At 39.8% G+C, this 26,231-nt stretch overlaps 1 protein-coding gene across 1 annotated transcript in view; it reads right to left on the bottom strand.

Moving 5' to 3' along the window:
• Nucleotides 1-14,306: 14,306 nt before the first annotated feature.
• Nucleotides 14,307-26,231, bottom strand: part of LOC140729449 (plakophilin-3-like) — a 67,561-nt gene continuing 55,636 nt past the window's right edge. The window contains exons 11-13 of the mRNA XM_073049204.1: nt 25,048-25,240; nt 23,634-23,718; nt 14,307-16,152 (exon numbers count right to left, since the gene is read on the bottom strand). Of these exons, the coding sequence (XP_072905305.1) occupies nt 16,117-16,152; nt 23,634-23,718; nt 25,048-25,240 (314 nt within the window). The 3' untranslated portion in view covers nt 14,307-16,116. The remainder of the gene's footprint in view (nt 16,153-23,633; nt 23,719-25,047; nt 25,241-26,231) is intronic.

Genomic DNA, 26,231 nt, shown 5'->3' on the forward strand with positions numbered 1-26,231 from the left:
TTCCAGTATTTTTTCCCTTCCCCCTTCATTTCCTCACTCTGGCCTCTTTCTTCTTCTCCTCACCTGTCTATCACCTCCTCCTGGTGCCTCTCCTCCTTCCCTTTCTCCCATGATCCACACTCCTCACGTATCAGGTTGTTTCTTCTCTCTTTCTGCCTGTCACGTCCCCACCTCTCCGTCCCCCACTCACCTGACTTTGCCCATTTCCTTCTAGCTTGTTCTTTCACCCCCCCCCCAACTGCTTATTCTGGTATTTACCCCTCCTTTCCAGTCCTGAGGAAGGGTTTCGGACCGAAAGATCAACTGCTTATTCACTTCCATGGGTGCTGCCTTACCTGCTGAGTTCCTCCAACATTTTGTGTGTTTTGCTCTGGATTTCCGGCATTTGAAGGATTTCTTGTGTTTATGCATATGCAGTGGGTGTGTCATTCTTATCTCCAGTGTTATAAGTATTTTTTGGCACTTTAGCATCTACGTCTTTCAGAGATCTTAGGTATTTAGCGTACAATGTCAAGTGTTCTATTGGTCAAACACTCAGTGATTCAGATACTCATCATTGACTACCACTGTACCCAAATGAGAAGCCACTACACTCCACCCCTTCCTACATTTCCCACATTCTGCATGACAAGTGTGCAAGATTAGCTCAAGCTCAAATTCTGACCTTCAAAATACTTTCCTCAAAGTAGATACAAGGAAGTGACCATCCAATTTCCACAGATGATGCAAAAAGTAAGGGAATAGGTGACCAGCAGACCAGGTAAGAAGAAACAAAGCTGCTTCAAACATATTCCATGCGAATGACACTTTCAACCGTACCCATTTTTGAAGGAATATTGCCAATTCCTTGAAAGAATGCAGTAAGCAATGGAGTCCTTCCCATTGTAGGAGAACTGACTGTTCACAAGAGAAAATTAAAATATATCAAAGAAGGGTAGAGAGATTTTTTATGTTATTCTTTCTTACAACATAGATTGAGACTATTGACAATGCTGACTATGCTTCATTAGGAGCTTGAGGAAAATTAGGTTTATCAACAAGGAGAAACAGATTTCTATGTTGTGGAGAGCATTCTGACTGGTTGCCTCGCCGCCTGGAATGGAGATTTCAATGCATAGGTTTGGAAGGGGCTGCAGAGGGCTACAGTCTTAGGCAGCTCTATCACAAGCACAACCCTCCCCACCATCAAACGCATCTTCAAAAGGCAGTGCCTCAAGGAGGCAACACCCATCATACAAGGACCCTCAACATCCAGGACAGGCTTTCTCCTCATTCATTGCTCAAGGGAGAAGGTACAGAAACCTGAAGACCCACATTCAACAACTCAGCTACAGTTTCTTTGCTATTAGATTTCTGAATGGTCTATAAATCCATGAACACTATTCCTCTTTTACATTATTTATGTATCCATCCATTATATATTATCTAATAAATTTTTGCAACTTACAGTAATTTACTAGTTGCTAGTCATGGAAGACATCACAGCAGTGCTCAGTCAGGACAGGCTGGAGAATAAGTCTTTATGGGTGGGACTGAGGAATAAGAAAGGTACGACCATGTTAATGGGGCTAATGGGTTCACCCAACAGTCCATGCGATTTAGGAATTTTTGAAGGAATATTGTACGTTTGTTATAGTAGGTGATTTTAACTTTCCACGTACTGACTGGGATTTCCATACTGTAAAAAACAGCTGGATGGGATAGAGTTTGTAAAATGCATTCAGGAAAGTTTTCTTAATCAGTACATAGAAGTCCCAATGAGTGTTTGGGAATGAGATGGGGAGGTGACAGAAGCTTGTGTAGGGGAACACCTTGCATCTGGTGATCACAATGCCATTAGTTTCAAAGTAAATACCGAAAAAATAGTTCTGGTCCATGGTTTGAGATGCTAAGTTGAGAAAGGCCAATTTTGATGATATCAGAAAGGATCTGGCAAGTGTGAGAGTAAGCATTCGGCATGGACTAGAAGGGCCGAGATGGTCTGTTTCCGTGCTGTAATTGTTATATGGTTATATGGTGTGCACTGGGACAGGCTGTTTTCTGGCAAAGGTGTACTTGCTAACTGGGAGGCCTTCAAAAGTGAATTCTTGAGAGTACAAAGCTTGTATGAGCCTGTCAGACTAAAAGGTGAAGCATCAGGTTTAGGGACCCTTGGTTTTCAAGTGATATTAAGACCATGGTTAAAAAAAAAGGGGGTGCATAGCAGATATCGGCAAATGAGGTACTTAAGGAAAATAAGAAATGAAAGAGAACACTTAAGAAAGAGATCAGGAAGGCTTAAAAGAAGGCATGATGTTGCCCCAGCAGACAAGGTGAAGGATCTTAAGAGATTCGACAGATACATCAAGAGCAAAAAGATTGCAAGAAACAAAATTTGTCCTCTTGAAGATCAGAATGGAAATCTATGGCTGGAGCCAGAAGAGATGGAGGAGATCTTAAATAATTTTGTTTTGCATCTCTATTTACTCAGGAGACAGACACCGAGTCTATAGAAGTGAAGCAAAGCAGCAAAGACCCTATACTGACTACAGAGGAGGAGGTGTTTGCAGTCTTGATGCAAATTAGGGTGGAATAATGCCAAGAGCCTAACAAGATGTTCCCTCAGATCCTGTGGGAGGCCAGTGCAGAAATTGTAAGGGCCTCAGCAGAGATATTTAAATCATCCTTAGTGACAGGTGAGGTACTGGAGGATAGGTAATATTGTTCCACTGTTTAAGAAAGATTCTAAATATAAACCAGGAAATTATAGGCTGGTAAGCCTGACATCAGTTGTGTCATCGGCTCGGAGGTTCGACGGACTTGGAGTCTGCTGCGGTCAGGTCGCTTTCGGTGTGTGCTGTGTCTGCGAGGTTGGGTTCGACGGAGCTTTCATTGTCTGCTGCGTCTGTGAGGCTGAGTCGGGCAGCGCCGTGGAAGTCCATAGCGGGGGTATTCCCTTCTGCCGCTGGCGTGGGATGACGAGTCTGTCAGGAACCTGGGGATTTGTGGAAACTGTGTGGTGATTTCTTTTGAACTTACAGTCTTTTAACATCTTTGGACTATTTTTACTGTGACCATAGTCTGTTTTTTTTAAATCAATTATGCTATTGTTTGCACTGTTGTAACTATGTGGTTTTGTGCAGGTCTTGTAGCTTTAGTTTTTGGTCTTGTTTTTGTCTGGTGGATGTGGAGCTCCTTTCCGGGGAACGCGCTAAGACGGTAGCACGATATTAATATGCAGCAGCCTCTCTGGACTCTGGATTGGGGATTGCCAAATGTTATGTGGATTTTCTGGTGTAGTCTGTTTTGTCATATGCTTTTGTGATATCATTCTGGGGGAACGTTGTCTCATTTTTTAACTGCATTGCATTTGTGGTTTCTAAATGACAAATAAACTGAATCTGAATCTGAATCTGAAAGTTATTGGAAAGTGTTCTAAGGGACCTTATATGTAAGTATTTGGATAGATAGGGACTGATTAAGGATATTCAATATGGTTTTCTATGTGGTAGGTCATGTCTAGCAAATCTTATAGAGTTTTTCAAGGAAGTTACCAGCAAAGTTGATGAAGACGAGACAGTTGAAGTCGTCTACATGGACTTTAGCAAATCATTTGACAAGTCCCACATGGGAGGTTGCTCAAGAAAGTTCAGTGACTTGGCATTCAAGATGAGGTAGCAAACTGGATTAGACATTGGCTTTGAGGAAGAAGCCAGAGAGTGGTAGTAGATGGTTGCATCTCTGACTGGAGACCTGTGATTAATGGAGTACTGCAGGGATCAGTGCTGGGTCCTTTCTTCTTTGTCATCTGTATCAATGACCTGGATGATAATGTGGTTAACTGGATCAGCAAATTTGCAGATGACACCAAGATTGGGGTGTAGTGGACAGTGAGGAAGGCGATTGGAGCTTGCATTGGGATCTGCACCAGCCAGAAAAATCAGCTAAACAATGGTAGATGGAACTTAATGCAGGTAAGTACGAGGTGATGCACTTTGGGAGGACCAACCAGGATAGATCTTACATAGTGAAAGGCAGAGCACTGAGGAGTGCAGTAGAACAAAGGGATCTTGGAATACAGCTCCATAATTCATTGAAAGTCGTGGCACAGGTAGATAGGGTCAGAAAGAAAGCTTTTGGCACATTGGCATTCAGAAATCAAAGTATTGATTACAGGAGATGGGATGTTATGTTGAAGTTGCATAAGACATTGGTGAGGTCTAACATTGAGTAGGTTTGATCAGCGACATACAGGAAAGAAGTAAACAAGGTTGAAAGAGTACAGCGAAAATTTACAAGGATGTGGCTGGGTCTGGAGGACCTGTGTTATAAGGAAAGACTGAATGGGCTAGGAATTTATTCCTTGGAACACAGAAGGTTGAGGGGAGATTTGATAGAGATATACAAATTATAAAGGGTAAATAGGGTAAATCCAAGTAGACTTCTTTCACTGAGGTTGTGTGGGACTACAACTGGGAGTCATGGGTTAAGGGTGAAAGGTGAAAAGTTTAAGAGGAACGTGAGGGGAAATGTCTTCACTCAGGATTGTGAAAGTGTGGAACAAGCTGCCAGTGCAAGTGTTGCCTGCGAGCTCGATTTCAACGCTTAAAGAAGTTTGGATAGGTACATGGATGGGAGGGGTATGGAAGGCTATGGTTCGGAAGCAGGTCAATGGGAGTAGGCAGTTTAAAAGGTTTTGTCATGGACTAGATAGACTGAAGGGCCTGTTTTTGTGCTGTAGTTTTCTATGACTCTATGACATATGTCAGTGATGATAAACCTGATTTTGATTCTAACTTTATCAGTCCTATTCCTCCACTTACTTCTTTGTAACCTGTTCTCTCTCATACTCATCAATTCCTGCTATCCTTTCATATTAGGGGTAATTTACCAATAAAGCTACCATCCAGCACATTTTATGGTGTTATGATCCCAGCCCCCTCCTTCTTGAGAATCGTAAGATCGCTATTAATTCGGGTCTTGGACCCAGGAAATGAGAGAGAATCCTCAAGGTTTTGGAATGTGTCCTGGCCCCTCAGCAAGACAAAGCAACGGATTTGGCCATTGTTTCTTGGAGACACCTTTGTGGATTGCGATCCTATACTACGTGCCAGCTCTCAGGGCAACGTGGGCTGGGCTACGGGGAGAGATTGCATCATCCCAACCTGATTGACATCTGAGACCCAGTGAGTCCAGATAAAAAGAGGGGCTGTAGAGACGGCCCCTCAGACACACCAGAAGAGACGCTAGCGATCCCGTATAGCAGGCAGCCATTTGAAGGAAGCCACGTGTGTTCCGTTCCCTTGCCTGGGAGCTGGTGGCTGATACCACAGAAACGAGTTTCTGTAACTAACAACAGGGAACCAACTCCCCCGACACATCGGATCGGCCTCATCAAAAGACCTGGGCAAGTTTCTCTTATCACAAATCTCTCTCTCTCCAACAAGTGAAAACCCAGCGGTCCCCAAAGGCTAAAGCCTGCATGAACTTGAGAGACTTTTATATTTCCATCGGACAATATTTTTACCCCTAGACAAAAACGATAGAGCTACTTCTTATTGATGATTATTACTATACCCGCGCTTTAGATTGAGTATTGACGACGTATATTATCTGAATGTTTGTATTAACCTTATTTTTGTGCCCCTTTATAAATAAAAACTTGTAAAAATAGTACCATCAGACTTCAACGGACCTCTCTATCTTTGCTGGTAAGTGACCCAGTTACGGGGTTCGTAACAACAGAATGCGGGTGGAAACCTGAGATCCTGAGGAAAATCTAGCCAGTCACAGAAAGTGTAAACACTAAACAGACAGCAAATGAGTCTGGGGTCGAAATACATTCCTGTAGCTCGGAGCCAGCAATTCTCCTTGCTGCCACTCTGTGCCAACCTGCAAATATGTTTCCCAAAGTTATTTTGCTCCAGGTTGCCAAGATTTATTTCACCAGCAAGCTAGTACCAGAAACTTTGCAAGAGAAAAGGGAATAGCCCTAAATTCAGGTTAATGTTGCAGATAAGGAATATATGTTGTGACCCTTGAGTCGAATTTCAGGAGCTAGGGGAAGATAATCTTCTCAGGGTCACTCCGAATACCACAGTAGTGAGAGATAGTGAAAGCAATGCAAGTAAATGCGTAGTTGAAGGGTGGAACGATGACGGGTTTCATTGTCACTGGGATAAAAGGTATCTGAATGTAATGAACAAATTTAGAATTGTTCTCTCTCTGAAAGGTTAACAAATATTAATTGTGATGGTTTAAACCTCTCTTGTGAAGTGGGACCAGAAAATAACAGAAAATTGCAGAAGTAAATTAGATAACAAGCAACAGTAAATTTTAAGAGAGCTAAAAATTGCCAGGAGAAGTTTCAGTAAAACCGTAGAAGTGATAAAGGCAGTACTAAACATTAAGTACATCTTGATAGTGAAGTTGGGAAATATAAACACATCTGGGATTGTTAAGTCCATTTGTTGTATTAACAGAAAAGATTAGGTGGGTTTTTAAAACCTAGTTACCAAGAATTTCGAAGAGAGGGCTTGCTGATAGTGATTATGCTTCAGTTCTAGATTGAAAGGGCTAACAGAATTTCAGGATTGAATTAGGCTTGATTGAGGCCCAGAATACTTTAATAGTCAAGAGCAATACATGAGAAATTACAAAAAAAGACTAGAAAATATTAAATGATAAAATTGCCCAAGGAAAGAATAGCTAAAGCCAGTGATATAAGAGGAGACTTGAAAAATGAAATCAAATCCCTAGAAAGAGGTGACATGGGATTGGAAGATGTAGAATCCTGTGGGTAGAGTTAAGAAACTGCAAGCATAAAAAGACCCTGATGAGAGTTATATATAGGTCCTTGAACAGTAACCAGGAAGTAGAATACAAATTATGATGGAAGATAGAAAAGGCATCTAAAAAGGTCCATGTTATGATACTCTTGAGGAATTTCACTATGTAAGTAGATTGGGAAAATGAGGTTGGTGCTAGATCCCAAGAGAGGGAATTTGTAGAATGCCTACAAAATGGTTGTTTAGAACAGCTTGTGGTTGAGCCCACTAGACAAAAGGTAATTCTGGATTGGGTGTTGTGTTATGAAGCAAATTTTATTAGGGAGCTTAAGGTAAAGGAACCCTTAGGAGTCAGTGATCTTAACGTGGAAGAATTTATGCTGCAGTTTGAGAGACAGAAGGTAAAGTCAGATATATCAGTATTACAGTGGAGAAAAGAGAAATACCGAGCATGAGAGGGGAGCTGGCCAAATTTGATTGAGAGGACGTAGCAGGGATGATGACAGAACAGCAATGGCTGGCGTTTCTGGGGACAATTCAGAAGACGCAAGATGTATACATCTCAAAAGTAAGTAAGAATTCTAAAGGAAGGATGAGGCAACTGTGGCTGACAAAGGAAGTCAAAAACAGCATAAAAGCAAAAGAGATGGCATATAGTATAGCAAAAATTAGTAGAAACTGAGGATTGGGAAGCTTTTCAAAAGAAGGCAACTAAAAAAACATTGAGCAATAAGGAGAGAATAGATTAAATATGAAGGCAAGTTAGCCAGTAGTATAAAAGAGGCTAACAGAAGTTTTTTCAGATATATAAAGAGTAAAACAGAGGCAAGAGTGAATATTGGACAACTGGAAAATTATGCTGGAAATGAGGTAATTGTGGACAAAGAAATGGCAGCTGAACATAATAAATATTTTGTGTCAGTCTTCACTGTGGAAGACACCAGCATTGTGCCAGAAATTCAAGAATGTCAGGGGGAAAAGGTGAATGTAATTGTTATTACTGTTACGTTCCCCAATAACCGGGTGACTTATCAGCAAAGATAGATGGGTCCGCTGAAGCCTGATACTACTATTTTCAAACGTTTTTATTTATAAAGGGGCACAAACGCATGGTTAATACAAAACATTCAGATCATGTATGTCGTCACAACTCAATCTAAAGCACAGGTATAGTAATAATCAATCAGAAATAAGCTCTATCGTTGTCTAGGGGTAATGTAGATATATATTGTTTGCTGGATATCTAAAAGTCTTTGCGGTCACTGCAGTTCCACCCGCTGCCGTTGTCATGGTGTTGCGTTGGTGCACTTCTGTTAGAAAGAGAGAGAGAGAATGAAACATTTACCCGACAGGTTTTCCAACCTGTAGGAGGTAGTCGGAAGTCTCGTTGGGGAATGGACTCTCATCTGTGGCCTCCCCTGTAGCTAGGCCGTTCTTCCATGGTGAGGTCGCCAATCCCAGGCAAGGAAAAGACGCATACGAATCCCACCACCGGCTGTCGCTCTCAAAACGCAGTCACAGGAATTCTCGCGTATCTTCTGGTGCGTCTGAGGCCCCGCCTCGGCAGCCCACCTTTTATCTGGACTGGCAGGGTTGTAGATGTCAATCAGGGTGGGGGGTGAGGCAATCTTCCCCCCATCACCCAGCCCACGTTGCCCTAGGGCTTTACACGTGGTTTTCATGAGACAATAGTCAGAGTCACTTTATTCTGCTTCTCGGGAGAACGTGGTCTTCCGCACGTCTCCCTCTCTTTCTCCCATTTCCTGTGTCTATTCAGCACGTCTCTCCCCCTCTTGGGTCAGTTGACCCCCCCTTGACTAGGGCTCTTGCGATTCTCACAAAGGAGGGGGCTGAGGTCATAACATTACTAAGGAGAAGGTGCTTCAAAAGCTGAAACATCTGGAAGTATATAAGACCAGATTGTCGACATCCCAGGGTTCTGAAAGAGATAGTTGAAGAGATTTTGGAGGTATTAGCAATAATCTTTCAAGAATCATTAAATTCTGGAATGGTTCTAGAGGACTGGAAAATTGCAAAAGTCACTCCACTCTTTAAGAAGGGAAGGAGACAGAAGAAAGGAAATTATAGGCCAGTTAGTCTGACCTCAGTGATTGGAAAAGTATTGGAGTCCATTATTAAGGATGAAGTTTAAGGGTATTTGGAGGCATATAATAAAATACGAAAAAGCCAGTATGCCTTACTTCAGATTGGGAGAATGAGCAAAGAAGTGACAAATGCAATATAGTGTAGGGAAATGTATGGTCATGCACTTTGGTAAAAGGGGTAAAGGCATGGGCTATTTTCTAAATGGGGAGAAAATTCAAAATCAGAGACCCAAAGGGGCATAGGAGTCTTTGTGCAGGATTTCCTAAAGGTTACTTTGCAAGTTGAGTTGGTGGTAAGGAAGTCAAATAGAATATGAGCATTCATTTTAAGAGAAATAGAATATAAGAACAAGGATGTGATGTTGACACTTTATAGGGCACTGGTCAGACCACACTTGGAGCATTGTGAGCAGTTTTGGGGATCTTATCTAAGAAATGATATGCTGGCATTGGAGAGGGGTCATGAGAATTATTCTGGAAATGAAATGGTTAACATATGAGCAGCATTTGATGGCTCAGGCCATGTACTCATTGGAGTTTAGAAGAATCAGGGGAGAATCACATTGAAACTACTGAATATTGTAAGGCCTAGATAGAGTGGGTGAGGAGAGGGTATTTTCTAGTGGGTGAATCTAGGACCATAAGGCACACCCTCAGAATAGAAGGGTCCATTTAGAACAGAGCTGAGGAGGAATTTCTTTAGTCAGAGTGGTGAATCTGTGGAATTCTTTGCCATGGATGTCTGTGGAGTCCAAGCCATTGAGTATTTTTTAAAGCAGGGTTGATAGGTTTGTGATTAATCAGGGTGTTAAAGGTTATAGGGAGAAGTCAGGAGAATGAGGTTGAGAGGGATAATATATTAGCCATGAAGACATGGCAAAGTAGACTCAATTGCCCTAGTAGCTTAATTCTGTTCCTATGTCTGATAAATTGACAAAGCTGACAGTAGGGTGAAGAAGTAACAGGGCAAATAAAAGATTTTGAAAGAGACACTTAGGGCATAGACATAATAGAAATGCATTGTTTTGTTTTATCTAATTGCAGTTTGGGGACACACCTTAGCCAGACCTGCAGAGCTGAGGGCGGTTTGTTTCTACACCTGTTCTAATTTACATATCTTTGAACATAATGTTGGGTGCACATCAGGTACAACATGATCTTGATAGAGTGAGGGTTGGGCCCATTTGCAAGCAGCTGCAGACAGAGGCAGATATAGTATGAAGACAGACACACGTATTTTCTCACTTACAATGCACTTTTAATGTATATGAGCTTGCTACTCACTTGATCAACTCTTTCTTACCCAGCACATCGCATATTCAAAATTCCAATGGAAATCTTTTAATCTTACTCATGCTTGTTGTACAAGTTTGGAGTTTAAACCACCGAAAATCACTTACTATGCAGCAGAAAATATGGCACAGACCCTTGCACAAGATCTGTATGAAAACTGTAGCAGAAAGGGAAATGGGTGCAGAGCAGGAGACCCTGAATTACAAGAATATGTTGCCAAGAACTCTGGAAAAGGAGTTATCCTCAATGAAATAAGTGTCCTGAACAACTCTTTAACAAGTATAACAAAGTCACTGAGCTACCTTCCCTGTTGATAATAAAATCTAGTACCTGGCTGTGGACTTGAATGGCTGAGGTACTTGTTCTATTATCACATTTCCTTATAAAAGAGAAAGGCTTTTGGTCTCTTGCAGGCTCACAGAAAAGTCTGAAGTCCCCACTAATTTTTCACCAACACTCGCAAATTTCTACAGATGTACCGTGGAGAGCATTGTAACTGGCTGCATCACTGTCTGGTATTGGGGGGGGGGAGGGGGGCACTGCACAGGATTGAAAGAAGCTGCAGAGCTTAATTAGCTTCATCATAGGCACTAGGCTCCATAGTATCCGTGACATCTTTAAGCAACAAAGCCTAAAAAGGCAGCTCTATTATTACAGATCCTCAGCACCCAGATAATATCTTGTTCTCATTGCTGCCATCAGGTAGGAGGTACAGAAGCCTGAAGACATATACTCAGTGGTTCAGGAACAGCTTCTTCCCCTCTGCCTTCAATTCCTAAATGGGCACTGAACCCATGAACACTACTTCACCACTTTTTAAAATTTCTATTTTTGCACTACTTATTTACTTTAACTATTTATTGTAATTCATGTTTTTTTCTATTATGTATTGCATTGTACTACTGCAGCAAAGACGAATTTAATGACATATGTCAGTGATACTAAACCTGATTCTGATTCTAATTTCCCCTGTAATCCATTGGGAAGTCGTAGGTTATCCTACTTAAGTACAACTAATGATACGTTAAAAGGCATAGCACATGTTGTAGTTTTCCCACCAGCATTTCTTTCACAAAATGAAAATGTTTTGAATTCAAAGATCACTAAGTGAAAAATGAGAGCATGGGGGAAGTACCTTGTGATCTTTGTTGCAGTCCTGGGAAATTATTGCCAGAATTTCTGCTCAGCTAAAAGAACTTGCATCTACATTTTGTACACAGTGAATCTGATCATTGTTAGATAATAAAGCATTTTAAAATACTCTGTTCAGTGGCAAACCCCATGACTTTCATGACTTAACTAATGAATTAATAACAATTGTTGTTTATTTGATGTATTTGATTATGGATTGTTAAAGTAGGGAAACATTGTATTGCAGAAAACAATAGGCTAGAGATATCTGTGCAAGGAAGTAATGATGAAAAGAGCTGGGAGCAAGTGAGAGGCAAAATGAAAAATATTATGATTTAAGCAGGAGAGACCATTGAGGTAAAACAGTCCTGACAAAAGGTCTTGGCCCGAAATGTCGACTGTACTTCTTCCTATAGATGCTGCCTGGCCTGCTGCATTCCACCAGCATTTTGTGTGTGTTGCTTGAATTTCCAGCATCTGCAGATTCCCTCGTGTTTACAAGTTTGGAAATTGCTTCTCCCACTTGACATATGATAGCTTAGACAAGAGGAGGATAGCTTGACAGAAAATGCACCCTAGAGAAAGATAGTGCAAACTGTAGCATAGCCATAAAAATTTAATGGGAAATGATGCGGATAAAGAAGTTAAGGTCTATGAAAATAAGTCCATCCTGGTGACTGAGTCTAGGCTTTCAAGAGATAGGCAAACAGTCTTTCACAGTTAAATGAACTAAACAATACTCTAGGTAAATTGCAAAGGATAAGTAGGTCATGGGGATTTAAAAAAAACCTAGAGTATTATCTGTTCCATGTGCAGATAAATAAAAGGGTAGTTTTAGCAACAGAAATACTTCATCTGAGAGATACCTTAAGTATGGATTCATGTTTATAGGGTTCTGGCTCCAGTCCAATCGGATGAAATTATTGCACTCTCTCTGCACTGAGCTCACAAAGTGTGTCATGAGGGTATGGTACAAATTGCAACTTCGGCATAAAATAAATGCGTAAGACCATAAGACGCAAGAGCTGAATTAGGTCATTCAGTCCAATGACTCTGCTCACCATTCAATCATGGCTGAGTTTTTAGAAACCCTATTCTCTTGCCTTCTACCCATAAACCTCAACTCCCCTTACTAACCAAGACACTATCAATCTCTACCTTAAATATGCCCAATGACCTGGCCTCCACAGCCATCTGTGGCAATGAATTCCATACAGTTTCATCTCAGTTTTAAAGTGATGTCCCTTTATTTTGAGGCTGTGCTCTTTTACTAGTGAAAACATCCTCTTCATGTCAACTACAGTACTGTACAAGTCTTAGGCATGTATATATAGACAGAGTGCCCGGGACCTTTGCACAGTCCTGTAGTATTTTTGTATATTACATTGTACTGTTGCCACAAAAATAAAACATATTTCATGACCTATGTGAGCGATGATAAACCTGATTCTGATATGGGTCTCTTTTGTGGACTGAGAGTGGGAAGGGGGCAGGAATAAAGGAAATCATAGTTGAGAAAAAGTGAAGAGGGGAGGGAGCAGAAAGCACCAGAGACATTCTGTAACAATCAATAATTGTTTGGAATCAAATGACCTTGCCTGGTGTCTCAGTGCTGGGTGTGATTGTACCTGCACCAGCAACCTGCTCCAGTACTTCTTCTCTGTCCCAGTCCCACACCCCTCCCGCAGTGTTCCACCCTCGCCATTCCCAACATCCTTTGCTCCCGCCAGATTTACAAACTCACTCTCCACTCCAAGTTGGCAAATTCAGTACTTGGGATAGTTACATTTTCCTATCACATTGATGCAAGATAGTCCACTGGAAATAGACTTGGGACGTTCTAGCCCTAAAATAAAATCATCAAAGGATTATTCCTTATGTGGATACCACTATTTTATTCATTTGTCTTTTATTATCTCAGAATCAGAATTAGGTATATTATCACCATCATACGTTGTGAAATTTGTTAACTTAGCAGCATCAGTACAATGCAATACATGATAATATCAAAAAATAAATCAATTCAGTAAGTATATATATATATATATATTGAATAGACTTAAAATAGTGCAAAAACAGAAATGATATATATTAAAAAGTGAGGTAGTGCTCATGAGTTCAATGTGCATTCAGAAATCAAATGGCAGAGGGGAAGAAACTGTTCCTGAATCGCTAAGTGTGTGCCTTCAGGCTTCTGTACCTCCTTCTGACGGTAACAATGAGAAGAGGGCATGTCCTGGGTGATGGGAGTCTTTAACAATGAATGTCATCTTTCTGAGGCACCACTCCTTGATGTCTTGTGTACTACGGATTTTAAAGACATGCCACCCTCTTTAAAAGGACAACTCCATTGGATATTAAAGGCTGATACAGTTGAAATTTATGTATTTCAAGAAAAAATTTTCTTTGCTTCATAAGGTGATGGACACATTTAATAACCTTTCGGTGCTTTGGAATGCTGTTAAATATGCTGCTCCGCTGAGTTCCATTCTCAGCGCTCTTGTAGGTATACCAAACGTTTAGTATTTTGTTCCTATGCTCAGAAGCAGTGACCTTTGACTGCAAAAAAAATATTCTAGAACTAAGGAGACTAATGTGGAAACTACTGACTCTTCCCAAAGAGAGTCCAAAGTTGCCTAAAGGGGCAATCATCAGGCAGACAGGTAGTTTGTAAGGTGGGGTATATTTACCTTAATGTAGGTATTTTTGAAGCCTTCCAAAAATCTTTCTTAGTTTTCTCTTTCTGTGACAGTCTGTTTTGGTGGGGTCTAGAATCAGACCTATGAACAACTTGCCCAATATCACTGACTGGGTGTACTTAAGCCCAGAGTATCGGGAATGTTCGTTTTAGAAAGGACATTAATATTAGTTCGAATGTCCTTCCAGTGAATCTGAAGGATTTATTTTTTACAACCAGCACATTATTCGAAAAAGTCTCAGGGGATAACCATATGGCAATTTCAGATTGTGACATACTACATGAAGTACAATAAAGATGAATATTTTGAGATCAGATGAAAAATTAAAGCATTTTTATTTTTTTTAAACAAAGTTTTACAAAAGCAAAGAGCTGGCATTTTACAGTTAAAATTGTCACTGTAATATTTAAAGAAAAAGGCCATTTACAAAATACCTAACTGTCCATCCATTTATCTACAGTAATTTTTTCCCCCATGTCACTTGGTTATCTGTCTGACTGGTCCGCAGGGATCATGACTATATCATTTTTATATCAAGAATTTGGTTGTTCTCTGAAAATATTCCATGACACGTCAAAGAACAAACCTCGTTTTTACCCCTCCTTCCCCAGCAGTTCTCCCAGCTTACATGCGATACAAGTCAAAATTTTATTCTCCAACTTTCATATCAGACTGCACACTTACTTTTCTATATGCTTTGCACTCACCTCCCACTTTTCCTGCCTCTACTGGGGGAACATGAGAGATCCACTTGGACATTAAGAATGTCTGCCACTATCAAGAGACCCAAAGTTGCGCTACAACAACCAAGATACCAGTAAAGCACCCGGCTGTCCATTCAGTTGGTTTGCTGAAGTAATGACTATTTCAAAACACTAAAACTGCTTCTTTGGATTTATGTATTGCAATTTGCTACAACAAAAAATGTATCGAGAAATTTAGCCAGAATTTCTATTGATTGAGGTGGTAGTGGGAAGGATACACTATAATACAAATATACATTATCTACAGTTAATCTCATTCTAATTATTGCTAATTAGAAGAGTCAACAAGCCCAATTATACATCTACATTTTAAATTCCATTTCCAAGAGTGTTACAGGATGTGCTTACGATCTGTGCAGATCACATTACACAACCAAAGCTCTTCTCACTCCTTTGGGTTCCTCATTAAATTTCTTTGCTGCCTGCCTGCTGCCTCCCAAAAATCACTGTGCATAGTTGTGCCATTCCAAACCAATTGCCTAACCCAGCAACTCAAATTCTGTTCATAGGAGTTGGAAAAGCTTTTTGTTTACTTTTAACTAAACCATTTATTGGAAATCGATGTTAGAAAATTGCTGCCACCATGCAATTAAATTTGCTTAGCTTTGAGAATGTGTTAATATGGTTTTATAAAATACAACTCTGTCAATTGCAACATGCCAGAATTAACTTTCCATTAACACCATTTCCACTTGTTAATTCTAGTTTGCTAACTATACTGCATATGGTTCATATTACCTAAATATTTTAATGTTATACAAATTCAAATCCCATTTGCCCAAACTAAATAATACAACTGAATGACATCAGTAAACATCACCTTGAAAAAGTCTACACCCCTCAGAAAATGGCAACTTAACAGAATTATAAATCAAACCAAGCCATTGATAATAATAATTTAAATTTACTGTAAACCCACTCCACATATTGAATTATCTGGCCACAAGTTGAAGCGGGACTAACAGTTCAATTAAAGTATTTAAAGATTATAAATGCAAAACTACTTTGGAAGTAATCAAATAAAAATTAATTCCTGAATAGGCTCATTAAGTTTTGAAGAGTAATCTTGATAAGCCCCATTTAGAACTCCAGACAGATACACATAATTGACTATTACAAAATTTTAATATAACATTTTGATATACATTTTCCACTTGGCTGCATCAGATCTCAAAGTTGCCAATGGCAATGTTCAGCCCCAGTGCACTTTGATTAGATTCAGACACTACTACGCAAGTGTTAAGCACGTGAAAACAAAAAAAAAGTTCATGTTTGTTATATCTATTTTTGAAGTAGCACATTTAAGTATTTGCTTTTGTCTCTTGCTTTGAACGAAGCCCTGGTGTCCGATTATACTTCAGTAAGGCACAAAATTGTTCTTTAGGAAGCCCTTCTGCAAGAAAAGAAAAATAATCACGAGTCAGTTGTTTCAAATCATCTAAAAACATAACAGCACATTATAACAATATCAAAGGAAGCAACATATTTATATTCACTGCCTTTTAATTGCCCTGCAGTTAACTCTTGATGTGAACATTATGCTTTTGCGTGGGAGGAGTGGGTGGAGGTGATAGTTGGTACAGATATCTGGCAGATCAGTGTTGCTAATGAGTAGAGGGAGGCCCGAGGATAGTACAGGGTTGTCAATCTTTTAAGCCAATAATGATGGACAGGTTGTGAGTAAGACCATAGGCCCAGCTGTATATCAGATGATCCCAACAACAGCACAGGGTCAATAGACTCAGCCATCTCCTTGACACTTCATGACATATTAAATAAATGAAGAGGAAAGATAGGATCTGCAGTTACCCACTCTAGAGACATGGCAATACTGAAAATGCTCCACTTTAACAGTTATCAACTAGTTTCAAAACACCAGCCATTCAAAAGGATAAAAGAAAAAACAGCTGTGTTTATTTTAAGTAAATCTAGCTGTACATATCTTTCTCTCAGCAAACAAACAGTTCCCACTTGCCTAATTCAGTCCTCAGTAACCACTGGACTTAGCAACAGCAGCTTTATCCTGAAGGCTCTCATTTCTATCCATTTGTCCTTCTCTAATGAGATTAAAATCTAGAAGGAAGGCTAGGAATGAATCAGAACTCATACATTCCTACAGCCAACAATCCTCCTTCAAAGTCTTCTAAAACTCCATCTTGTCTATCTTCCCTTCTTATCAGCCAGTCCCTCAGAACCGTGATTAGACTGTCTATGCCTGAAGCTTAACCACAGGTAGGGCAGCCTATGGCTGATAAGGTGATTGGATAGGTAGTTTGAGGTAATACTGTCATTTATCCTTTATGCAGAGCTGTGTGCATGGTTTTTCCAATAGTGACCCTTCTCAGCTTACAACTGTAATAAACCAACGGTGATGTTGCACTATTCCAGCAAAAAAAGTAAACACCCTGGATCTTTAACTCTGTCCATGAGGCATGCTTTGTGACATGAGCTGGCCAATAGTCAGTGGCTTCAATGCTGCACATTGATGACTTGTGAGAACATTAAATCAATTAACTTGGAATTGGATTTGAAAGATTTTGTGGAAACAATGTTGGTTTCTTTACAGTAACTCGAGCCGTCTACTGTTGTTAGTCCATTTTTCAAAAGCTTATAGGAAGGCAAGGATCCCTTCCGCTCTGATACCATAGGTTTTGAGGTCTTAATCTTCAAAAAATTCCCCTGTTCTCTAGAAAGGCTAAAATGGAGCATTTGAAATGGTGCCTGTCTTTCAAAGATGGGAAGCAGTCCACATTTTCCAGAAGCTTGGCATATCTGCATCTGCCACCTCCTCTGGCAGCTCTTTTCACATACACACAAGCGTGTGTGGAAAACACTGTCCCTCAGATCTCTGTTAAATTGTTCACCTCTCACCTCAAATCGAGAGTGTAGGGGGTTCCCAACCATTCCTATACCTTGCAGCCTTACTGTTAACCGTGGGCTCACTGGACCCCAGGTTGGGAACCCCTGCTATAGTAGACACTTAGGAGAAAAACACTGACCGTTCACTTTAATCATACTATCATAGTCTCATCAATCTCTATAAGGACACCCCTCAGCCTCCTGCACTCCAGGAAGGAAAGCCCCAGCCTATCCAGTCTTTCCATCTAACATAAGCCCTTCAGACCTACTAACATCCTTGTGCATCTTTATGCAGATTTTCCAGCTTAATGGCTTCCTTCTTTTAGAATCAGAATCAGGTTTAATATCATTGACATATGTCGTGAAATTTGTTAACTTAGAGGCAGCAATACATGAAAATATAGAACAAAATTACAGTAAGTATACTGTATATATAAATTAAATAGTTAAGATAAAAATAGTGCAAAGTAGAAATAATGATAAAAAATGAGGTAATATTCATGGTTCAAAGTCCATTTAGGAACCGGATGGCAGAGGTGAAGAAGCTGTTCCTGAGTCGCTGAGTGTCTGCCTTCAGGCTTCTGTACCTCCTACCTGATGGTAAAAATGAGAAGAGGGAATGTCCTGGGTGATGGGAGTCCTTAATAATGGATGCTGCCTTTCTGAGGCACTGCTCTTTGAAGATGCCTTGGATACTACAGAGGTTTGTACCCAAGATGGAGCTGACTAACTTTCAGTAACTTCTTTTGATCCTGTGTGTTAGCCACACACCCCCTTACCAGACAGTGATGCAGCCTGTCAGAATGCTCTCCACGGTACATCTGTAGAAGTTTTTGAGTATTTTAGCTTTTGGTTTGGGAATGCACACCAAATTTTCGTTGGCCCACACCCACCCACACAGGTTTTAACGAACTTAGTAGCGACTATGACATACTCATCCAGATTCAAAGATGAATCCCTGAATACAGACCAGTCCACCGATTCAAAGCAGTCCTGTAAGTGCTCCTTTGCTTCCCTGGTCCTCACTACTGGTGCTGCAGTCAAGTGATCAGACTTTCCAAAGTGTGGACGTGGAATAGCGTGGTAAGCACTCTTGATGGTGGTGTAACAGTGGTCCAGTGTATTGTTTCTTCTGGTACTACAAGTGTTTTGTTGATGGTAATAATATAGTGACTTTTTCAGGTGGACCTAGTTAAAAGCCCCCAAAAAGATGGTGAAGACGTCAAGGTCTGCTGTTTCTTGCACGTTGATCCCATTACTCAGACCATCTAGAGCCTGTTTGACTTTGGACTGAGGTGGAATGTACACTGCTACCAAAATGATCGCTGAAATCTCCCAAAGTAGGTAAAATGGCCGACACTTACAACCCTGAGATTAGGTTTCTTGTAGGTACACTCAATAAATCCAATAACCATAACAAAATCAATGAAAGACCACACCCTAGAGGGTGGACAACCAGTGTGCAAAAGACAACCAACTGTGCAAATTCAAAAGAAGAAGAAATAATAATAATAATAATAATAATAATAATAATAAAAAATGAGCAATGAATATCAAGAACATGAGATGAAGAGTCCTTATAAGTAAATCTACAAGTTGTGGGAACAGTTCAGAACAGTGCTGGGACAAGTAAAGTTGAATGAAATAATCCACTCAGGTTCTACCGAAATTTCAGCTTTCAGGGAAATATGTATTTTCATTCCAAGGTGCGTATCTGTTCAACAACATTCCCCAGAGTCCTGCCATTCACTGTGCAAGTCCTGCCCTGTATTAACTTCTCAAAATGTATCACTTTGCCAACTTAAATTCCATTAGCCATTGCCTGACCTACTTTTTCCATTTAGTCTGTATATTGCTATAACCTTAGGCAACATTCTTCAATATCTAGTAATATTTTGTTATTATCTGCGCGCTTACTAATGCCAGCTACATTCCCACTGAAACAGAGGACACAGCTTCAAACCCTGAGGCACGCCTCTGGTCACACACTTCCAATCTGAAAAACAGTACTCCTGTACCACCCTCTGCTCCCTATCACCGAGCCAATTTTGTAACTAGTTGGTATTTGATCCTCAGGCTTTCTAGCCCATCATGTGGGACTTTATCAAAGGCCTTGCTGAAGTCCACGTAGGTGACATCTACTGCCTGCCCTCGACAATCCTCTTTGTCATTTCTTTAAAAACCTCAAATTAAATTTGAAAGACACAATTTCCTCTACATGCCAAATGGCTCTAACTGGTCCTTGTGTTTCCAAATGCATATTAGTCCAGTCCCTCAGAATCCCCTCCAGTAACTTGCCTACCACTGTTGTGAGGCTGACTGACCTGTAGTTCCCTGGCTTACTTTTGCATTCTTTCTGAAATAAAACCACCACAAAATTCTTTGTCAGGGCCCCAGCAATCTCCTCCCTTGCTTCTCCCATAACATCCCAGTATACACCTGGTTAGACTGTGGAGATTTATCCACCTTTATGCATGTCAAGACCCTCAACACCTCCTTCTCTGTTCCCTCTCCTGACCACATCAGCTTCCATGTCCTTCTCCAAGGTATATACAGACGGAAAGTATTCATTGAAGACTCATTTCCTGTGGTTCCACATGTAAATTAACACATTGATCCTTAAGGTGTCGTACCTTTCCCCCCAAACTATCCTTTTGTTTTTAATATGCTTACAGATACTGACAGAATTTCCTTTACCTCGCCTGCCAGGAAAATCTCATGTCCCCCTTTTTGACTTTCTACTTTCTTTCTTCAGTGTACTCCTACATTTCTTGTACTGCTCAAATGACTCCCCAGATCCCTGCTTGCTACAGCTGACGTTTTTCAAATACAATTTGTCACCCAAGGTTCTTTAATTTTTCTCAAAACACAGGATCAAAATATGCAAATTTTTGGTTTATCCCCATGCAACTAAATACAGGCATCACAAGTGTCTAATTCAGGGTCGGCAACCTTTTTGCCTCTGTGGGCCGGATCGTGTATTAATAAGTGGATGGTGGGCCAGATAAATGTCATTAAAAAAAATTCAAATATGGGAATTATCCATTTAAATACATCTAGTTAATGTTTTGCCTCAAATTAATGAATAACACATGCTAGAAAATCATTTGTGCTTAACTAAGGATGCAAAGTAGTAATCAAAGAACTCAGTTTAGTTGCAATTAAGTATAATAAAAAAAAAAGAAAATTTTAATGCAAACAGTTGATAAATCAATGTCAAACTTGATGCTGTTTGTTGCTTGAAAGCTTCTCAAAATTGGGTGTCAGACATGTTGATGCCAAGAGCAAGACATTATCCAGATGGGCATCGGTCAATCTTGTTCTCAAATGGTTCTTGGTGTGCTTCACTCTTGAAAATAATTGCTCACACAGATCAGTGCTGCCAAACAATTATGCCATCTTTTTTGCATGGTCCACTAAGTTAGGATACTTCCCAGTTGGATCAACATATCTTCTATAGTCAAGCACTGACACATCTTCAGAATGAAATTTCAATCTCAATATATCGTCACATTGCATCTCAATCAATTCCATTTGAAAAATTTCTGATGCTGTGTCCACTTCCACATCAAACGGAGTAGCAAGGGTATTTCCTTCATTTTCGCTGCTTTTCTTGGCAAAAAATGATGTTTGTTTTCCAAAAATAGCCTTCGTTCACTGAACTTTATCTTTCCATTCTTCCAGTAAGCTTGTTAAAATTTCCACTATGGCGAGTCTCATAATGTCGCCTGATATTTGCCACCTTCTTCACAGCAACATTTTCTAAGCAAGTGAGACAAACTGGTTTCCCAGCTTGCTCAATGAAGAAGTAATTTAGTGTCCAAGAGTCTTGGAAATTTCAGCACTCAGTGTCTACCTTCCTGCGTTTTGCATTCATTGCCATTGGTATTTTTTTCTTTGATTTTATTTCAAAACGTGAGCTATTCAACAAGCGTAAGCACATGTAAATATCTGGATTTTTTGTTAAAACACAGTGACGCTGTTTCTGTTTACAAATTTGAATGATCCCATCTGAAAACCCGCACAGGCTGGTCAAAATACCTTCGCGGGCCGGATTGGCCCGCGGGCCGTAAGTTGCCTAACCCTGGTCTAATTGGTTACAGTTTTTCCAAAATAAATACATGCCTTCACTTTCCTGAATGGGAATGAACTCAACTACACTACCTCACTACATCTATTGTTCCTTGCTCATTTTTTGCACTACTTACTTCATTTATATATAGTTCTTATTGCAATTTATAGATTTTTTATTATGTATTGTAATATACTGCTGCTGCAAAACAACAAATTTTACAACATATGCCAGTGATATCAAACCCAATTCTGATTCTGGTTAGGCCTTTTGTCAAGAAAGAAGCAGAGAGGTTGAAGGCCTTCCTGATGGGGAATGGAAGTTTTTAGGGACTGGGCATTGATTGTGAAAATAAGGTGAACCAACAAGGGAACTGAAAGTTATTGAAGAGGTGGAGAGCATATGAAGTGCAATGGATGTAGGTTGGTAGGAACTGAGTTAAGGGGCACAAAACGGAGTCAAGGTATGCAGACTCAGGTTTAATGGGGAAGGTGTAGGCAGAAACAAAGTGCTTACCAGGACAGTTCGACTTGTGGATGGGAGGTAGAAATGAACAGTGTGGGGTACAGAAGCTATGAGGTTGGTGACAATGGACTGACTGTACCAGAGTCGATGAGGTTGGCGATAGTGTGGGAGACAATGACATGGTGCTCCTTCACAAGATCCTGTGCTATGGGTAAATAAGAGTGTCTGAGAGCTGCCTTATCCCTTTCCAGCCTCCTTCTCAGACTTTAGTACTGTTAGGTAATTTTGAAATTCCCAGGTGAACTTGATGCTGCGAAGGAGACCTGCCCTTGAGGGCCGACAAGAAGGAGGTATCCAGTTTTCATTATTTAGGGAATTGGGAAATATTTGTTTTCAAAAAGAAATTTAGCTTTCTTCATCTTTCCCCTAAAATGGTTCAGAATATTGTATTTAAATTTTGCCTTGAAACATTCAGGCATGCAGTCCTTTTAAGGAAACTCATTTTATTTTGAACAGATAATGTACTTTTATCTCTTCCACTTAGTGTTATTCCATACATCTGGGGTAACTGGAATAAAAAGGGATTAATGGACCAATGCTGTTTCTGCATCTTATAATACACTGGGTCTTAGAGTAGTGCCATCCACAACACAGCCCATGCATAATTTGTCTATCAAGATCAGAACAGAGTTGTGAATTCCACCACTTCATCTCTCTCCCACCTTCATGCCCCAACAATGATCTGCCTGTTTTTCTAGAAGAAAGAAGCATGTAAAGCAGGCAAGTTGTTGATTCTATTGAACATGAACCAATAAAATCAGTTAGATAGATACTTTATTCATCCCCATGGGGAAATTCAACATTTTTTCCAGTGTCCCATACACTTATTGTAGCAAAACTAATTACGTACAATACTTAACTCAGTATAAATATGATATGCATCTAAAATCACCCTCTCAAAAAACATTAATAGCTTTTAAAAAGTTCTTAAATAGTTTACTAAAATACATTGAAGTATGTTGAAGTACATTGAAAATTCATACATTAAGTATGTATTAACTGATCCGTTGTGCTTCATCACTTAAAAATGCAATTCCTGCCACTGAAAATTTTCCGGGTTTGAGTCCTTACGAGTTCTCGCATCTTGAGAAGATTTTGTTTTTGTGTGTGGGATATGGTTGCCTTGCCAGAAGATGCAATGGAGACAGGTTCCACTGTCGCCTTCAGCAGGGAATTAGACAGCTAAACAGTTTAAAAAAGGTGTAGCCACAAAATGTGCCAGAAATCAGGATAATTAGTAGAGAGTCACTGGGAAAGGAAAATGAACCATTGTGGCAGAGGAATGTGGTTTACTTTCAACTTTGCTGATTGCTACTCTAGTGTATAGTTTTAGATTATCCCTACACAATTTGATTGAAAGGCTGAGTGGCCAAACTGGTACTACTGGTTTGGGCGTGTCTAATTGCTTTGTTACTTACCGATCTATATGCGCGATGCATGGACTTGTAATACCACATATTTCCCAGAAGACTAGAAGCAGCTTTTACAGCTTTCTCAGATTCACTGAAAAGAAAATCAAACTGTCAACAAGCTAACATTTATTGGCTCCTACCATTCCGTTCTTTGACAAAGTTTACAATGATTTACTTGTATCAAATTAATAGTGACCCTACATTTATAATCATTTAGACACTAGAGCAGAAGGAAGACAAAGAATCGCGTGAGATGGTTTTTCGAGTTGACTGTCAAACTGGCAGCATTACTTATTGATAGAACCCAACAAGCACCAAGACCTGGCTTGACTGACAGTGAGAGGAACCCTGCTCGATCCTTCCTGTACTACCATTGAGAGGGCTGCAATGTGGATGAGGTGATCATCTGCTTCGCTGTTTAAAGTGCATTTGCCTAAGTCTGGAAAAGGCTGCACAGGTCGTTGTCACTTAGCAGAGGATTCTTATGTATGGGCTGTTTCCAGGACATATAGAAAGAAAACAAGAGCAGCACGGTAGTATCTAAATATTATTACAGTGCCAGAGAGCCCTGTGACTGCATGGATTTCTTTCAACAGTCCAAAAACACATGACTTAGTAGGTTAACTGGTCAGATGGGTGTAATTGGGCAGTGTAGTCTCTGTGGGCCAGTAGGGCCTGTTACTGCGATGTATTTATCAATCAATAAATAAGAAAGAACTGTTGCTGGAAGATCACCAGCTTGGCGGAGAACACACTTTAGTATGTCTAAAATTTAGTATGTTTAGTACATCCTGCTAGTCTTCCAGTATTACAAGATGACTGGAAGGAAGAGCTTCCAACTGGTACATTCAGGCTGCAGAAAGGTTAACTAAAGGATGCACAAAGGCCGATGCAAATGTTTTGTAGAAGGACTGCAGTTAAGGTCCTGCTGCCACTGACAACGAGGAATTCTCAACCACTCAATAGGTGCACTGAGAACTATTCTCAATGGTAAACGGAATGCATTAGTTTGACGGCATAAATGTAAAGCAAGATACGTATTGTACATCCTTTCTGATTTAGTGTATTAATGATCTAAATTCATCAAGCCTCCAGCTAAACTCCCTGACAAGCAATGCAGTTGCTGATCAATAAGCCAATACAATGATTTTTTTAAAATTTTTTTTTACAGGTATAGATAATCTTCTTTGACATCAAATAAGACTGAAAATTATATATCTTGCTTTATTTTAGTTCATCACAAGTTGAACTCTGTACATTGAAATTCAGAAGTGTGATAAATGCATTCCCCTAAACAAGACACACAAGGTTTGCATTTTTCCTCAATCTAGCTCCCCATCAACTGATATTTTGATTTAAATTTACTACCAAAAGGAGAAAATTAAAATATAATTTTTGCATATGATGTTTATTTACTTACGAATCTCCTCTCTCTTTAATGTTTATGATCTTTCTTAATCCATTATGGTTCACAATTTGTTTGGGTGCTTCAACAGTTTCGACTACTAGACTGTTGAGTATTGTGCAAATATTAGCAGCCACTTCATCCGTCGTTGAAGAGAAGTTAATATCCTCTGGTAATTTATTCAAGAGCGGTCCAATGATTTTGATTGCTACAGAAAATACAGTTGACATATTAAAGTACTTTCTTCTAGCTTAAAAACCATTTGTACTCAGATGTACAAAGCAAAATTTTGAACCAAGAGAGTCGGGGTGGAGACCAAGATTGGTAAACTGGAAATATTACAATATTTACTCAAAAAAAAGGGTTGAGGGAAAAATCTATTAACTGTAGTCTAGACAAGTTAATGTACAGCAAAAGTCCTAGAAACTATAATCAGGGATGCAATTAGAATTTACTTGGACACATATTAAAAACAAAGCCATGAATTTGTTAAACTTGCTTTTTGTTTGATAAAATAGTGGGTTTGATGATGGGAATGTGCTTGATGGGCATATAGTGATTTCCGAAGGGCATTTGATAGGTACCTCATCATAGATCTCATCATTAACAAAGCCACGGAACAAGGGGACAGCATGGGCAGCAAATTGGTTAATTAATAGAAAAGAGTGAAAGATCCATTCATCAAAACTGGGAGAGAGATAAACTTGTTTTAAAGCTGCAGAGTGAAGGTGGATAGAAATGAGGGAATGTTTGTCATGAGGTACAGACCAACGTTGTCAACATAGCAATTACTTTACATTGGTACAGAAACTATTTGAAACATAATAAATTGAATCAAAAGTATTACCACATCTGTGTAACAAAAGTGTGGGAAGGGCAACCTGAAATCATAAATCCCAAGGACTGTAACATGCCTAATGGAAAGATGAGGTAGTTACACTCACATGTATGCTGGGCATCACTGGATAAAAATATTGGAGGCTCAAAACAGAAGTCAGAGTGGATGAGGAACAGAGAATTAATTCACATGCAAATAGAAGCTCGAAAGTCAAAGACAGCCCTTGTGGACTGAATGCAGGAAAGGTTCTGCAAAGCAGTCACCCAATCGCGCATTTGCTTTCTCTAGGTGTGGAGGAAACCACATTGGTGACCTAAATCGAAGTGCAAGTGAGCCACTGATCTACCTTGAAGAGATGTTT

The sequence above is a fragment of the Hemitrygon akajei genome, chromosome 6 (assembly GCF_048418815.1).
Source record: "Hemitrygon akajei chromosome 6, sHemAka1.3, whole genome shotgun sequence".
NCBI classification, from domain to species: Eukaryota; Metazoa; Chordata; class Chondrichthyes; order Myliobatiformes; family Dasyatidae; genus Hemitrygon; species Hemitrygon akajei.